At 45.8% G+C, this 16,397-nt stretch overlaps 1 protein-coding gene across 1 annotated transcript in view; it reads left to right on the top strand.

The window, feature by feature from the left end:
* NHEJ1 (non-homologous end joining factor 1) overlaps window positions 1–15,745 on the top strand; it is a 120,753-nt gene extending 105,008 nt beyond the window's left edge. The window contains exons 5-7 of the mRNA XM_056536615.1: window positions 9,102–9,198; window positions 12,349–12,458; window positions 15,479–15,745. Of these exons, the coding sequence (XP_056392590.1) occupies window positions 9,102–9,198; window positions 12,349–12,458; window positions 15,479–15,571 (300 nt within the window). The 3' untranslated portion in view covers window positions 15,572–15,745. The remainder of the gene's footprint in view (window positions 1–9,101; window positions 9,199–12,348; window positions 12,459–15,478) is intronic.
* The last annotated feature ends 652 nt before the right edge of the window (window positions 15,746–16,397 follow it).

Raw genomic sequence — 16,397 nt, 5'->3', positions numbered from 1 at the left:
TCAGGATATATAGTAGTTATTCACCTCTACTCCAGCTCTATCTATATACTGCTACTATCTCTATGAGATCAGGATATATATAGTAGTTATACATCTCCCCTCCAGCTCTCTGTATACTGCTGCTGATATCTCTATGAGATCAGGATATATAGTAGTTATTCGCCTCTACTCCAGCTCTATCTGTATACTGCTGATATCTCTATGAGATCAGGATATATATAGTAGTTATTCGCCTCTACTCCAGCTCTATCTGTATACTGCTGATATCTCTATGAGATCAGGATATATAGTAGTTCTACACCTCCCCTCCAGCTCTATCTGTATACTGCTGCTGATATCTCTATGAGATCAGGATATATATAGTAGTTATTCGCCTCTACTCCAGCTCTATCTGTATACTGCTGATATCTCTATGAGATCAGGATATATATAGTAGTTATTCGCCTCTACTCCAGCTCTATCTGTATACTGCTGCTATCTCTATGAGATCAGGATATATAGTAGTTATTCGCCTCTACTCCAGCTCTATCTGTATACTGCTGATATCTCTATGAGATCAGGATATATATAGTAGTTATTCGCCTCTACTCCAGCTCTATCTGTATACTGCTGCTATCTCTATGAGATCAGGATATATATAGTAGTTATACATCTCCCCTCCAGCTCTCTGTATACTGCTGCTGATATCTCTATGAGATCAGGATATATAGTAGTTATTCGCCTCTACTGAGACTGTGTTCATGTTTTGTTGATGCATTTTGTTCTACATTTTTGATTAAAATTTTTCAAAAATTGCAGGAAAAAAATCTTTATTGTACAGCGATCCCACAAATCACAATTATGGCCATTTATCAACGGGTTTTGTCAGGTTTTCTTTACTATAATTGTCGCAAAATTGTCGCAACCGCGACTACGCGATTTTTCGTGCGACATTTTGACTGGAAAGCGAGAAAAGCAAGTTTTCCAGAAATGAACTACGTAGTAATAGTTTTAAAATGGACTAACGGGTACTCTGGTATTTATTAACTGCGACAGTCGCAACTGCGCAAAAAAAAAAAAATGTTCATAAAACGACCCCCAACTAGTCAGGTAATTAGATCAACAAGCTCCACACCCTCTCTCTGCAAAGCCAGAGGATTTATGGGGAATGTAGGCAGTATTAGGAAATCATTTCTGTGTGCAATCAGTATGGCTGAATACCTGTGCCTGCCATATCTTCCAAAAGAGGTAAGCACAAGGCATTCACAATAAACTCTACATTATTCTCTAATAATAGCCTATGCTGTACTATATAAGAAAAATAACAATTCCCGGAGTGCCTGTAGGCACTCCGGGAATTGTTATTTTCCTTATATAGTACAGCATAGTCTATTATTCGAGAATAATGCACGAACCCCTGTATACTGTCCAGGCCTATAATCGGGCAGATACAGACTCCTCTTTATCAGCTTCTTGTTACGTCTTCTGCACAACCTTGAGTCGCAGTTTTGTAGGAGAACGTCAGCGGATTCATCTTGCGTTATCTTCGTTCCTACGTATAAAGCTGCAGCCGCATCAGTCGTGGTCCTTAAAGGGCAGTTCCACTCACACTAGACACAACTGTCCTGATATTATAAGCATAATATTGTCAGCGCGTGAAGAGTTAATATTTTTGTGGTGCTCATCATTGTAAATTTGGGGGGGGGGGGGGGGGGGCTCTCAGCTCTGGAGGGCACTAGAGAAGAAGCCGGATAGTGTAATAGTTGTTACTGACCAGCTCTAAATGGTGGCGCTAAAAAAAAATTGCCTCCTAATAGTACTGGGGCTCCTGACTGGTTCAGTAGTTAGTACTGCCTCCTAATAGTACTGGGGCTCCTGATTGGTTCAGTAGTTAGTACTGCCTCCTAATAGCACTGGGGCTCCTGACTGGTTCAGTAGTTAGTACTGTCTCCTAATAGCACTGGGGCTCCTGACTAGTTCAGTAGTTAGTACTGTCTCCTAATAGCACTGGGGCACCTGACTGGTTCAGTAGTTAGTACTGCCTCCTAATAGTACTGGGGCTCCTGACTGGTTCAGTAGTTAGTACAGGCTCCTAATAGCACTGGGGCTCCTGACTGGTTCAGTAGTTAGTACTGTCTCCTAATAGCACTGGGGCTCCTGACTAGTTCAGTAGTTAGTACTGTCTCCTAATAGCACTGGGGCACCTGACTGGTTCAGTAGTTAGTACTGCCTCCTAATAGTACTGGGGCTCCTGACTGGTTCAGTAGTTAGTACAGGCTCCTAATAGCACTGGGGCTCCTGACTGGTTCAGTAGTTAGTACTGCCTCCTAATAGCACTGGGGCTCCTGATTGGTTCAGTAGTAAGTACTGCCTCCTAATAGCACTGGGGCTCCTGACTGGTTCAGTAGTTAGTACTGTCTCCTAATAGCACTGGGGCTCCTGACTGGTTCAGTAGTTAGTACTGCCTCCTAATAGCACTGGGGCTCCTGACTGGTTCAGTAGTTAGTACTGCCTCCTAATAGTACTGGGGCTCCTGACTAGTTCAGTAGTTAGTACTGTCTCCTAATAGTACTGGGGCTCCTGATTGGTTCAGTAGTTAGTACTGCCTCCTAATAGTACTGGGGCTCCTGATTGGTTCAGTAGTTAGTACTGCCTCCTAATAGTACTGGGGCTCCTGATTGGTTCAGTAGTTAGTACTGCCTCCTAATAGCACTGGGGCTCCTGACTGGTTCAGTAGTTAGTACTGTCTCCTAATAGCACTGGGGCACCTGACTGGTTCAGTAGTTAGTACTGCCTCCTAATAGTACTGGGGCTCCTGACTGGTTCAGTAGTTAGTACAGGCTCCTAATAGCACTGGGGCTCCTGACTGGTTCAGTAGTTAGTACTGCCTCCTAATAGTACTGGGGCTCCTGACTGGTTCAGTAGTTAGTACTGCCTCCTAATAGCACTGGGGCTCCTGATTGGTTCAGTAGTAAGTACTGCCTCCTAATAGCACTGGGGCTCCTGACTGGTTCAGTAGTTAGTACTGTCTCCTAATAGCACTGGGGCTCCTGACTGGTTCAGTAGTTAGTACTGCCTCCTAATAGCACTGGGGCTCCTGACTGGTTCAGTAGTTAGTACTGCCTCCTAATAGTACTGGGGCTCCTGACTAGTTCAGTAGTTAGTACTGTCTCCTAATAGTACTGGGGCTCCTGATTGGTTCAGTAGTTAGTACTGCCTCCTAATAGTACTGGGGCTCCTGATTGGTTCAGTAGTTAGTACTGCCTCCTAATAGTACTGGGGCTCCTGATTGGTTCAGTAGTTAGTACTGCCTCCTAATAGCACTGGGGCTCCTGACTGGTTCAGTAGTTAGTACTGCCTCCTAATAGTACTGGGGCTCCTGACTGGTTCAGTAGTTAGTACTGCCTCCTAATAGCACTGGGGCTCCTGACTGGTTCAGTAGTTAGTACTGGCTCCTAATAGCACTGGGGCTCCTGACTGGTTCAGTAGTTAGTACTGCCTCCTAATAGCACTGGGGCTCCTGACTGGTTCAGTAGTTAGTAATGGCTCCTAACTAGTTCAGTAGTTAGTACTGCCTCCTAATATTACTGGGGCCCCTGACTAGTTCAGTAGTTAGTAATGGCTCCTAACTAGTTCAGTAGTTAGTACTACCTCCTAATAGTACTGGGGCTCCTGACTGGTTCAGTAGTTAGTACTGCCTCCTAATAGCACTGGGGCTCCTGACTGGTTCAGTAGTTAGTACTGCCCCCTAATAGCACTGGGGCTCCTGACTAGTTCAGTAGTTAGTACTGCCTCCTAATAGTACTGGGGCTCCTGACTCGTTCAGTAGTTAGTAATGGCTCCTAACTAGTTCAGTAGTTAGTACTGCCTCCTAATAGTACTGGGGCTCCTGACTAGTTCAGTAGTTAGTAATGCCTCCTAATAGCACTGGGGCTCCTGACTGGTTCAGTAGTTAGTACTGCCTCCTAATAGCACTGGGGCTCCTGACTGGTTCAGTAGTTAGTACTGCCTTCTAATAGTACTGGGGCTCCTGACTGGTTCAGTAGTTAGTACAGGCTCCTAATAGCACTGGGGCTCCTGACTGGTTCAGTAGTTAGTACTGCCTCCTAATAGCACTGGGGCTCCTGACTGGTTCAGTAGTTAGTACTGCCTCCTAATAGCACTGGGGCTCCTGACTGGTTCAGTAGTTAGTAATGGCTCCTAACTAGTTCAGTAGTTAGTACTGCCTCCTAATATTACTGGGGCCCCTGACTAGTTCAGTAGTTAGTAATGGCTCCTAACTAGTTCAGTAGTTAGTACTACCTCCTAATAGTACTGGGGCTCCTGACTGGTTCAGTAGTTAGTACTGCCTCCTAATAGCACTGGGGCTCCTGACTGGTTCAGTAGTTAGTACTGCCCCCTAATAGCACTGGGGCTCCTGACTAGTTCAGTAGTTAGTACTGCCTCCTAATAGTACTGGGGCTCCTGACTCGTTCAGTAGTTAGTAATGGCTCCTAACTAGTTCAGTAGTTAGTACTGCCTCCTAATAGTACTGGGGCTCCTGACTCGTTCAGTAGTTAGTAATGGCTCCTGACTAGTTCAGTAGTTAGTAATGCCTCCTAATAGCACTGGGGCTCCTGACTGGTTCAGTAGATAGTACTGCCCCCTAATAGCACTGGGGCTCCTAACAAGTTCAGTAGTTAGTACTGCCTCCGAATAGTACTGGGGCTCCTGACTAGTTCAGTAGTTAGTAATGGCTCCTAACTAGTTCAGTAGTTAGTACTGCCTCCTAATAGCACTGGGGCTCCAGACCGGTTCAGTAGTTAGTACTATGTCCTAATAGCGCTGGGGCTCCAGACCGGTTCAGTTGTTAGTACTGCCTCCTAATAGCACTGGGGCTCCTGACTGGTTCAGTAGTTAGTACTGCCTCCTAATAGCACTGCAGCACCTGACTGGTTCAGTAGTTAGTACTGCCTCCTAATAGCACTGGGGCTCCTGACTGGTTCAGTAGTTAGTACTGCCTCCTAATAGCACTGGGGCTCCTGACTGGTTCAGTAGTTAGTACTGCCTCTTAATAGCACTGGGGCTCCAGACCGATTCAGTAGTTAGTACTATCTCCTAATAGCACTGGGGCTCCTGATTGGTTCAGTAGTTAGTACTGCTCCTAATAGCACTGGGGCTCCTGACTGGTTCAGTAGTTAGTACTGCCTCCTAATGGCACTTGGGCTCCTGACTGGTCCAGTAATTAGTACTGTCTCTTAATAGTAGTTAGTACTGTCTCCGAATAGCACTGGGGCTCCTGACTGGTTCAGTAGTTAGTACTGCCTCCTAATAGCATCGGGGCTCCTGACTAGTTCAGTAGTTAGTACTGCCTCCTAATAGCACTGGGGCTCCTGACTGGTTCAGTAGTTAGTACTGCCTCCTAATAGCACTGGGGCTCCTGACTGGTTCAGTAGTTAGTACTGCCTCCTAATAGCACTGGGGCTCCTGACTGGTTCAGTAGTTAGTAATGTCTCCTAACTAGTTCAGTAGTTAGTACTGCCTCCTAATATTACTGGGGCTCCTGACTAGTTCAGTAGTTAGTAATGGCTCCTAACTAGTTCAGTAGTTAGTACTGCCTCCTAATAGTACTGGGGCTCCTGACTGGTTCAGTAGTTAGTACTGCCTCCAAATAGCACTGGGGCTCCTGACTGGTTCAGTAGTTAGTACTGCCCCCTAATAGCACTGGGGCTCCTGACTAGTTCAGTAGTTAGTACTGCCTCCTAATAGTACTGGGGCTCCTGACTCGTTCAGTAGTTAGTAATGGCTCCTAACTAGTTCAGTAGTTAGTACTGCCTCCTAATAGTACTGGGGCTCCTGACTAGTTCAGTAGTTAGTAATGCCTCCTAATAGCACTGGGGCTCCTAACTAGTTCAGCAGTTAGTACTGCCTCCTAATAGTACTGGGGCTCCTGACTAGTTCAGTAGTTAGTAATGCCTCCTAAAAGCACTGGGGCTCCAGACCGGTTCAGTAGTTAGTACTATCTCCTAATAGCACTGGGGCTCCTGACTGGTTCAGTAGATAGTACTGCCCCCTAATAGCACTGGGGCTCCTAACTAGTTCAGTAGTTAGTACTGCCTCCGAATAGTACTGGGGCTCCTGACTAGTTCAGTAGTTAGTAATGGCTCCTAACTAGTTCAGTAGTTAGTACTGCCTCCTAATAGCACTGGGGCTCCAGACCGGTTCAGTAGTTAGTACTATGTCCTAATAGCACTGGGGCTCCTGACCGGTTCAGTAGTTAGTACTGCCTCCAAATAGCACTGCAGCTCCTGACTGGTTCAGTAGTTAGTACTGCCTCCTAATAGCACTGGGGCTCCTGACTGGTTCAGTAGTTAGTACTGCCTCCTAATAGCACTGCAGCTCCTGACTGGTTCAGTAGTTAGTACTGTCTCCTAATAGCACTGGGGCTCCAGACCGGTTCAATAGTTAGTACTATCTCCTAATAGTACTGGGGCTCCTGACCGATTCAGTAGTTAGTACTGTCTCCTAATAGTTCTGGGGCTCCTGACTGGTTCAGTAGTTAGTACTGCCTCCTAATAGCACTGGGGCTCCTGACTGGTTCAGTAGTTAGTACTGCCTCCTAATAGCACTGCAGCACCTGACTGGTTCAGTAGTTAGTACTGCCTCCTAATAGCACTGGGGCTCCTGACTGGTTCAGTAGTTAGTACTGCCTCTTAATAGCACTGGGGCTCCAGACCGATTCAGTAGTTAGTACTATCTCCTAATAGCACTGGGGCTCCTGATTGGTTCAGTAGTTAGTACTGCTCCTAATAGCACTGGGGCTCCTGACTGGTTCAGTAGTTAGTACTGCCTCCTAATGGCACTTGGGCTCCTGACTGGTCCAGTAATTAGTACTGTCTCTTAATAGTAGTTAGTACTGTCTCCGAATAGCACTGGGGCTCCTGACTGGTTCAGTAGTTAGTACTGCCTCCTAATAGCATCGGGGCTCCTGACTAGTTCAGTAGTTAGTACTGCCTCCTAATAGCACTGGGCTCCTGACTGGTTCAGTAGTTAGTACTGTCTCCTAATAGCACTGGGGCTCCTGACTGGTTCAGTAGTTAGTACTGTCTCCTAATAGCACTGGGGCTCCTGACTGGTTCAGTAGTTAGTACTGCCTCCTAATAGCACTGGGGCTCCTGACTGGTTCAGTAGTTAGTACTGTCTCCTAATAGCACTGGGGCTCCTGACTAGTTCAGTAGTTAGTACTGCCTCCTAATAGCACTGGGGCTCCTGACTGGTTCAGTAGTTAGTACTGTCTCCTAATAGCACTGGGGCTCCTGACTAGTTCAGTAGTTAGTACTGCCTCCTAAGAGCACTGGGGCTCCTGACTGGTTCAGTAGTTAGTACTGTCTCCTAATAGCACTGGGGCTCCTGACTAATTCAGGAGTTAGTACTGCCTCCTAATAGCACTGGGGCTCCTGACTGGTTCAGTAGTTAGTACTGTCTCCTAATAGTACTGGGGCTCCTGACTGATTCAGTAGTTAGTACTGTCTCCTAATAGCACTGGGGCTCCTGACTGGTTCAGTAGTTAGTACTGCCTCCTAATGGCACTTGGGCTCCTGACTGGTCCAGTAATTAGTACTGTCTCTTAATAGTAGTTAGTACTGTCTCCTAATAGCACTGGGGCTCCTGACTGGTTCAGTAGTTAGTACTGCCTCCTAATAGCACTGGGGCTCCTGACTGGTTCAGTAGTTAGTACTGTCTCCTAATAGCACTGGGGCTCCTGACTGGTTCAGTAGTTAGTACTGTCTCCTAATAGCACTGGGGCTCCTGACTGGTTCAGTAGTTAGTACTGCGTCCTAATAGCACTGGGGCTCCTGACTAGTTCAGTAGTTAGTACTGTCTCCTAATAGCACTGGGGCTCCTGACTGGTTCAGTAGTTAGTACTGCCTCCTAATAGCACTGGGGCCCTGACTGGTTCAGTAGTTAGTACTGTCTCCTAATAGCACTGGGGCTCCTGACTAGTTCAGTAGTTAGTACTGTCTCCTAATAGCACTGGGGCTCCTGACTAGTTCAGTAGTTAGTACTGCCTCCTAATAGCACTGGGGCCCTGACTAGTTCAGTAGTTAGTACTGTCTCCTAATAGCACTGGGGCTCCTGACTAGTTCAGTAGTTAGTACTGCCTCCTAATAGCACTGGGGCCCTGACTAGTTCAGTAGTTAGTACTGCCTCCTAATAGCACTGGGGCTCCTGACTGGTTCAGTAGTTAGTACTGTCTCCTAATAGCACTGGGGCTCCTGACTAGTTCAGTAGTTAGTACTGTCTCCTAATAGCACTGGGGCTCCTGACTGGTTCAGTAGTTAGTACTGTCTCCTAATAGCACTGGGGCTCCTGACTGGTTCAGTAGTTATTACTGCCTCCTAATAGTACTGGGGCTCCAGACTGGTTCAGTATTTAGTACTGTCTCCTAATAGCACTGGGGCTCCTGACTAGTTCAGGAGTTAGTACTGTCTCCTGGCTGAGGTCCTTACACTGGCTCAGTGGTTATTAGTACCTCCAAGAACCTGTCTTTGAACCCAATTAAAGGGGTACTCCACTGGAAAACATTTTTTTTTTTTTTATAAATGAACTGGTGCCAGAAAGTTAAACAGATTTGTAAATTACTTCTATTTTAAAATCTTTACCCTTCTAGTACTTATCAGCTGCTGTATGCTCCACAGGAAGTTCTTTTCTTTTTGAATTTTCTTTCTGTCTGACCACAGTGCTCTCTGCTGACACCTCTGTCCATTTTAGGAACTGTCCAGAGTAGGAGCAAATCCCCAGAGGAAACCTCTCCTGCTCTGGACAGTTCCTGACATGGACAGAGGTGTCAGCAGAGAGCACTGTGGTCAGACAGAAAGGAAATTCAAAAAGAAAAGAACTTCCTGTGGAGCTAACAGCAGCTGATAAGTACTGGAAGGATTAAGATTTTTTAATAGAAGTAATTTACAAATCTCTTTAACATTCTGGCACCAATTGATTTATTAGTCAAATGTTTTCCAGTGGAGTACCCCTTTAAACATTGTCATAGGATTCCATGTCTTTCTTATGTTTTGGTCCCAGATAACCTTTCTTTATAGGATAATTGGACATCATCTCATCTTCTTCATCTTATGTTGTTCCAGAATATTCCGGAACAGTGCGGCTCATCGGGGCTCAGCGAGCGGCTGCAGCAGCTATACAGCGATGTGATGAGCGCTAGAGAGGAGGCGGGGGCTGCAGGTAAGAGGAAAGGGTTAAAGGGGTATTTCAGTAAAAAAAACTTTTTTTTATATATCAACTGGCTCCAAAAAGTTAAACAGATTTGTAAATGACTTCTATTAAAAAATCTTAATCCTTTCAGTACTTATGAGCTTCTGAAGTTAAGGTTGTTCTTTTCTGTCTAAATCCTCTCTGATGACACATGTGTCTCGGGAACCGCCCAGTTTAGAAGAGGTTTGCTATGGGGATTTGCTTCTAAACTGGGCGGTTCCTGAGACACATGTCATCAGAGATCACTTAGACAGAAAAGAACAACCTTAACTTCAGAAGCTCATAAGTACTGAAAGGATTAAGATTTTTTTAATAGAAGTAATTTACAAATCTGTTTAACTTTCTGGAGTCAGTTGATATATAAAAAAGTTTTTTCCTGGATAACCCCTTTAATAATGGGGGACCCAAAATCAGCCCCTGTCGGTCAGTTGTCTTCTTATAACACAGTGTTTCCCAACCAGGGTGTCTCCAGCTGTTGCAAAACTACAACTCCCAGCATGCCCGGACAGCCTTCGGCTGTCCGGGCATGCTGGGAGTTGTAGTTTTGCCACAGCTGGAGGCACCCTGGTTGGGAAACACTGTTATAACACATGGTCATATACCAGGGTGACGACCGATACTGCTGCCAATACACAGGACACTGCACCCAGCTCTCCCAGGCTCCAGCACGGTCAAGTCTCCCAGTTATAAAAGAAATGGAATATATGGCTACAAACTGGATCAACATGACTTTGAAACTTTTCAAGTAATTTTTTCGCTTAGATTTTATTTTTTATTTTTTTTGACCAAAGACAGATACAGGAAAGAATTTCCACGTCTTCATTTCAAATCATTTTCTATTTTTTACTTACCGTATTTACTTATTGTAATTTATTTTTTATTTCATTTTTGTACATTATTAGGGGGCAGCCATCATGCCTGAGCTGCGTTTAACAAAATTTTAGTGATGTGCGTTACTGCAAGCCCCATGGACAATAGACAAGAGCTGCCCCACTGACATGAATGGGAAATGTTACTGGGCGTGCTCTGTGCCCTTTGCAGGGATCATGCCACAAGGAGGGGGAGGCTGAGCACTAAGCTTCATCTATTGTCTTCTCTATCTCCTGGTGTTGTCACTCAGTACAGTTCCAAAATAGACCTCCAAAAGACCTCACTGAAATATAGCAGCACACCCAAAAAAATCATTGAATCCGATTTTATTAAAGACAAAGAAAAGATTTACAAAAAAACAACAAAAAATTGCACACGTAGTAGTTCATCAATTTGTGACATAAACCACATTAAAAACATTTAAAAAAAATTAAAAACATTTTAAAATAAGCGTCCCAGACCGGAGTAAGCTAGTGTAGATAGTACAAAATAAGGGGGGACGGGGTCACCAAGAACCCCAATCGTTCCGTTGCCTAAATGGCAACTTCCTCAGGGAAGCGGGGTTCTTGGTGACCCCCGTCCTCCCTTATTTTGTTCTTTCTACACTAGCTTACTCCGGTCTGGGACGCTTTAAAAAAAATGTTTTTAATTTTTTTAAATGTTTTTAAAGCATCCCAGACCGGAGTAAGCTGGTGTAGACAGTACAAAATAAGGGAGGACGGGGTCACCAAGAACCCCGCTTCCCTGAGGAAGTTGCCATTTAGGCAAAGGAACGAGAGGGGTTCTTGGTGACCCCGTCCCCCCTTATTTTGTACTGTCTACACCAGCTTACTCCGGTCTGGGACGCTTTAAAAACATTAAAAAAAATTAAAAACATAAAAAATGTTTTTTTTTAAAGCGTCCCAGAACGGAGTAAGCTAGTGTAGACAGTACAAAATAAGGGAGGACGGGGTCACCAAGAACCCCGCTTCCCTGAGGAAGTTGCCATTTAGGCAACGGAACGATTGCGGTTCTTGGTGACCCCGTCCTCCCTTATTTTGTACTGTCTACACTAGCTTACTCCGTTCTGGGACGCTTTAAAAACATAAAAAAAAAATTAAAACTCCGGTCCCAGACCAGAGTAAGCTAGTGTAGACAGTACAAAATAAGGGAGGACGGGGTCACCAAGAACCGCAATCGTTCCGTTGCCTAAATGGCAACTTCCTCAGGGAAGCGGGGTTCTTGGTGACCCCGTCCTCCCTTATTTTGTACTGTCTACACTAGCTTACTCCGGTCTGGGATGCTTTTTAAAAAATGTTTTTAATGTTTTTATTTTTTTTAAATGTTTTTAATGTGGTTTATGTCACAAATTGATTAACTACTACGTGTGCAATTTTGTGTTGTTTTTTGTAAATCGTTTCCTTGTCTTTAATAAAATCGGATTCAATGTTTTTTTGGTGTGCTGCTATATTTCAGTGAGGTCTTTTCTCTATTTTGGAACTGTTGATTTCTATCACTGAGTAGCACCCACACTATATTTATTAGGTTGAGGCACACTATTTTTCTTTTTTGGCCTCTCAGTACAGATCACTATCCAGCAGCCTCCTCCTTATCATCACAGACACAACAGGAAGTCACCGCTTAGTTTTCGGCATAATGTCCAGAATAGAAATGCAAGATTGGAGGATTATTAATATAATTAATATAGACAGTAAAAGGGAGGAATCTCCCCCATAGACCTCAGTGCCTCCCTTTATATCAGTGGTCTCAAACTGTGGCCCTCCAGATGTTGCAAAACTTCAACTCCCAGCATTCCCGGACAGTCAAAAGCCTCTCTGTCTTCTTCAGAGGATCCACACTGTCCCTAAAATGTAAATCAAGGCTTCCCTTTCATCTCTTACCAGTAGTCTCAAACTGTTGTCCTCCAGATGTTGAAAAAGATCAACTCCCAGCATGTCCGGACAGCCGTTGGCTGTCCGGGCATGCTGGGGGTTGAAGTTTTGCAACATCTGGAGGGCCACAGTTTGAGACCACTGCTTTATATAGTGTCCAGGAAAAAAACCCTATATGCAGACCCTATACCCTCCCTATATACAGACTCCAGACCACAAACACCTTGTATACACAACCCCCCTGTATACATACCCCAATACATCCAGATAGGACCTGTCAGGGACTACATTACATGGTGGATGATAGTGTTATATGTGTCACCCGCGAAAATGTATATAGATCATATGCACCTCTCATTGGGATATACATTGTTATTAGATGCAGGAAATGCGCCATCGCATGAAAGTAACAGCCGCAGTTTTGCTGTGACCGACCCTTCAACAACTCAGCAAGATATGGAGGATGGACAGACACATAAACCGGCTCAGGTAGGTGAACGTTACCAGGATGGCAAATTACTACTACATCATTCAGTGGTGGGGGAGGGGCAAACTATCTGCTGGGGCTTCTAACTTCATGGGGAACCAACTACCTACATGAGGTCCTACCTACTGGGGAACCAACTACCCACAGGTGGTCCTACCTACTGGGGCACACTACCCACAGGTGGTCCTACCTACTGGGGAACAAACTACCTACAGGTGGTCCTATCTACTGGGGAACCAACCATCTACAGGTGGTCCTATCTACTGGGGAACCAACTACCTACATGTGGTCCTATCTACTGGGGAACCAACTACCTACAGGTGGTCCTACCTACTGGGGAACCAACTACCTACAGGTGGTCCTATCTACTGGGGAACCAACTACCTACAGGTGGTCCTATCTACTGGGGAACCAACTACTTACAGGTGGTCCTATCTACTGGGGAACCAACTACCCACAGGTGGTCCTACCTACTGGGGAACCAACTACCTACAGGTGGTCCTATCTACTGGGGAACCAACTACCTACATGTGGTCCTATCTACTGGGGAACCAACTACCTACAGGTGGTCCTATCTACTGGGGAACCAACTACCTACAGGTGGTCCTATCATCTGGGGAACCAACTATCTACAGGTTGTCCTATCTACTGGGGAACCAACTACCCACAGGTGGTCCTATCTACTGGGGAACCAACTACCTACAAGTGGTCCTACCTACTGGGGAACCAACGACCTACAGGCGGTCCTACCTACTGGGGGGTAAACTACCTACTGGGGAACCAACTACCTACAAGTGGTCCTACCTACTGGGGAACCAACATCCTACAGGTGGTCCTACCTACTGGGGGGCAAACTACCTACTGGGGAACCAACTTCCTACAGGTGGTCCTATCTACTGGGGAACCAAATACCTACAGGTGGTCCTATCTACTGGGGAAACAACTACCCACAGGTGGTCCTACCTACTGGGGGGTAAACTACCTACTGGGGTACCAACTACCTACAGGTGTTCCTACCTACTGGGGAACCAACTACCTACAGGTGGTCCTATCTACTGGGGAACCAACTACCTACAGGTGGTCCTACCTACTGGGGAACCAACTACCTACAGGTGGTCCTACCTACACAGGGCAAGATACCTACAGGGGTAAACATACGAGGGGAGGGGGTCTAGGTGTGCCCCACAGTAGAAAAAAATCCAGGGGTCAAAAAGGTTGGGAGACACAGCCATAGAGTATGAATAGAGCCGTCTGTTCCTGCCGGGGACATCATTGTCTTGGGACCTTCAACACTTCCTGTAATCTCCCATCCTATGGATAGAGGGTAATAAAGCAGAGATGTGAGTCCCCTGAGATGTGAGTCCCCTGAGATGTGAGTCCCCTGAGATGTGAGTCCCCTGAGATGTGAGTCCCCTGAGATGTGAGTCCCCTGAGATGTGAGTCCCCTGAGATGTGAGTCCCCTGAGATGTGAGTCCCCTGAGATGTGAGTCCCCGGAGATGTCAGTCCCCGGAGATGTCAGTCCCCGGAGATGTCTGTCCCCGGAGATGTCAGTCCCCTGAAATGCCAGTCCCCTGAAATGCCAGTCCCCTGAGATGTCAGTCCCCTGAGATGTCAGTCCCCTGAAATGTCAGTCCCCGTTATAAATCTTCTGACATGTCATTGAGATGTTGGTGAAGAGTCCTCCACTTGTGATGACATCAATGTGACTCCCTCCACTTGTGATGTCATCAATGTGATTCCCTCCACTTGTGATGTCATCAATGTGACTCCCTCCACTTGTGATGTCATCAATGTGACTCCCTCCACTTGTGATGTCATCATTGTGACTCCCACCACTTGTGATGTCATCAATGTGACTCCCTGCACTTGTGATGTCATCAATGTGACTCCCTGCACTTGTGATGTCATCAATGTGACTCCCTGCACTTGTGATGTCATCAATGTGACTCCCTGCACTTGTGATGTCATCAATGTGACTCCCTCCACTTGTGATGTCATCATTGTGACTCCCACCACTTGTGATGTCATCAATGTGACTCCCTGCACTTGTGATGTCATCAATGTGACTCCCTGCACTTGTGATGTCATCAATGTGACTCCCTGCACTTGTGATGTCATCAATGTGACTCCCTGCACTTGTGATGTCATCAATGTGACTCCCTGCACTTGTGATGTCATCAATGTGACTCCCTGCACTTGTGATGTCATCAATGTGACTCCCTGCACTTGTGATGTCATCAATGTGACTCCCTGCACTTGTGATGTCATCAATGTGACTCCCTGCACTTGTGATGTCATCAATGTGACTCCCTGCACTTGTGATGTCATCAATGTGACTCCCTGCACTTGTGATGTCATCAATGTGACTCCCTGCACTTGTGATGTCATCAATGTGACTCCCTGCGCTTGATGTGATGTCACTGTATGATGTCATCAGTGCTGTTGCTCTTGCTGTGCACTTCTCTACTGTTTCCACAGGGCAGGTGGATGCAGAGATTTGGGAGAAGCTGTGAAGCACTTTGCTCGGCTGATCACACAGCGGGGACGCGGTGACCTCCCAGATCCTTTGATCTGATTCCCACTACTGTCTTGTGACCTCCTGCGCTCACTGTATGGGACCAGTCAGGTCACTGAGCTCACGAGACACAGACAAGGGGCCAACGTCTCCAGGCTGCACAGGAGAGCTGCGGAGGAGACCCCTCTGAGATCACATATTATGGGGCAGTGGTGACAAATCCTGGGGATCTGTATGGAAGGGGTATTCATGGGAAGATGCTTTAGATCAGCATTTCCCAACATTGTACTCCCAGCTGTTGCAAAACTACAACTCCCAGCATGCCCGGACAGCCGAAGGCTGGGAGTTGTAGTTTTGCTGGAAACATTTTTTATTAGCTTTCTTTTTCTGTGCCTATTACATTGAACCTTCTATTGATCTTTATTGATGTGATCAGAAGTCATTGATCCTTTATCGGAGTATATAGTGGATATATAACACCTGGTATATATCTTGTCTTACGCAGGCCCCTCCGGATGACGTCCTCTCCCTCACCCAGCGCCCCACCATTGTAGTATCCAAGGCCAAGAAGAGGAAAGCTAAGGGACTGTTCACATGACGTGCGCCGCAGCGTCTCCCGCCTCCTGTCATTCATTCTCTGCAGACAACAGGTTTCCATCTGATAAGCTGTGGCCCCCTAGTGGTGAAAATGCAGATCACGCCCCCACCTTGTAAGGTTCTTGTATCCTGCTCTGGGAATCTCATTTTACACTTTTTTTTTTTTTTATAAAGATGATCAATAATAATAAATGTTTTTTTTTCTATCAGATCTCTTCCTATTCATTTGTACGGAGCAGTATGAGATGTTCTGCAGCAGTAGCCTGCAACAGTCTGCAGGCTGCATGTTTTCTGCAAGCTGCAGTTATTATATTGACTATTCATGTAATGCTGTAGAATGGTTTTCCCACCAGTGTGCCTCCAGTTGTTGCAAAACTACAACTCCCAGCATGCCCGGACAGCCAAAGGCTGTCCGGGCATGCTGGGAGTTGTAGTTTTGCAACAGCTGGAGGCACGCTGGTTGGAAAACACTGCTCTGATCAGTGGTATTTAAATGTGGGGCTGCAAACAACAACACTGGCTGACAGGCTATGCTAGGAGTTGTAGTTCTACAGCTGGATTGCTTCAAAGTCATCTAGACACTAAGGAGATAATTTTGGGAAGCTTCTCTCCATTTTACATCAAAACCTTAAATTTTATATAGAATTTTTCCCTATAGACTTCTTACAAACCCCAAAGCTGCATAAACATCTCATTACATTCTGCAGCAACAAAGTCCACAGCAGCACAGAGTATTTTAAAAGAGAAGAGTCATTCAGAATCAGTACAGGATAAGTAATGTAATGTATGTACACAGTGACCTCACCAGCAGAATAGTGAGTACAGCT

The sequence above is a fragment of the Hyla sarda genome, chromosome 8 (assembly GCF_029499605.1).
Source record: "Hyla sarda isolate aHylSar1 chromosome 8, aHylSar1.hap1, whole genome shotgun sequence".
Taxonomy (NCBI): domain Eukaryota; kingdom Metazoa; phylum Chordata; class Amphibia; order Anura; family Hylidae; genus Hyla; species Hyla sarda.
This window is presented reverse-complemented; position numbering and strand designations above follow the sequence as displayed.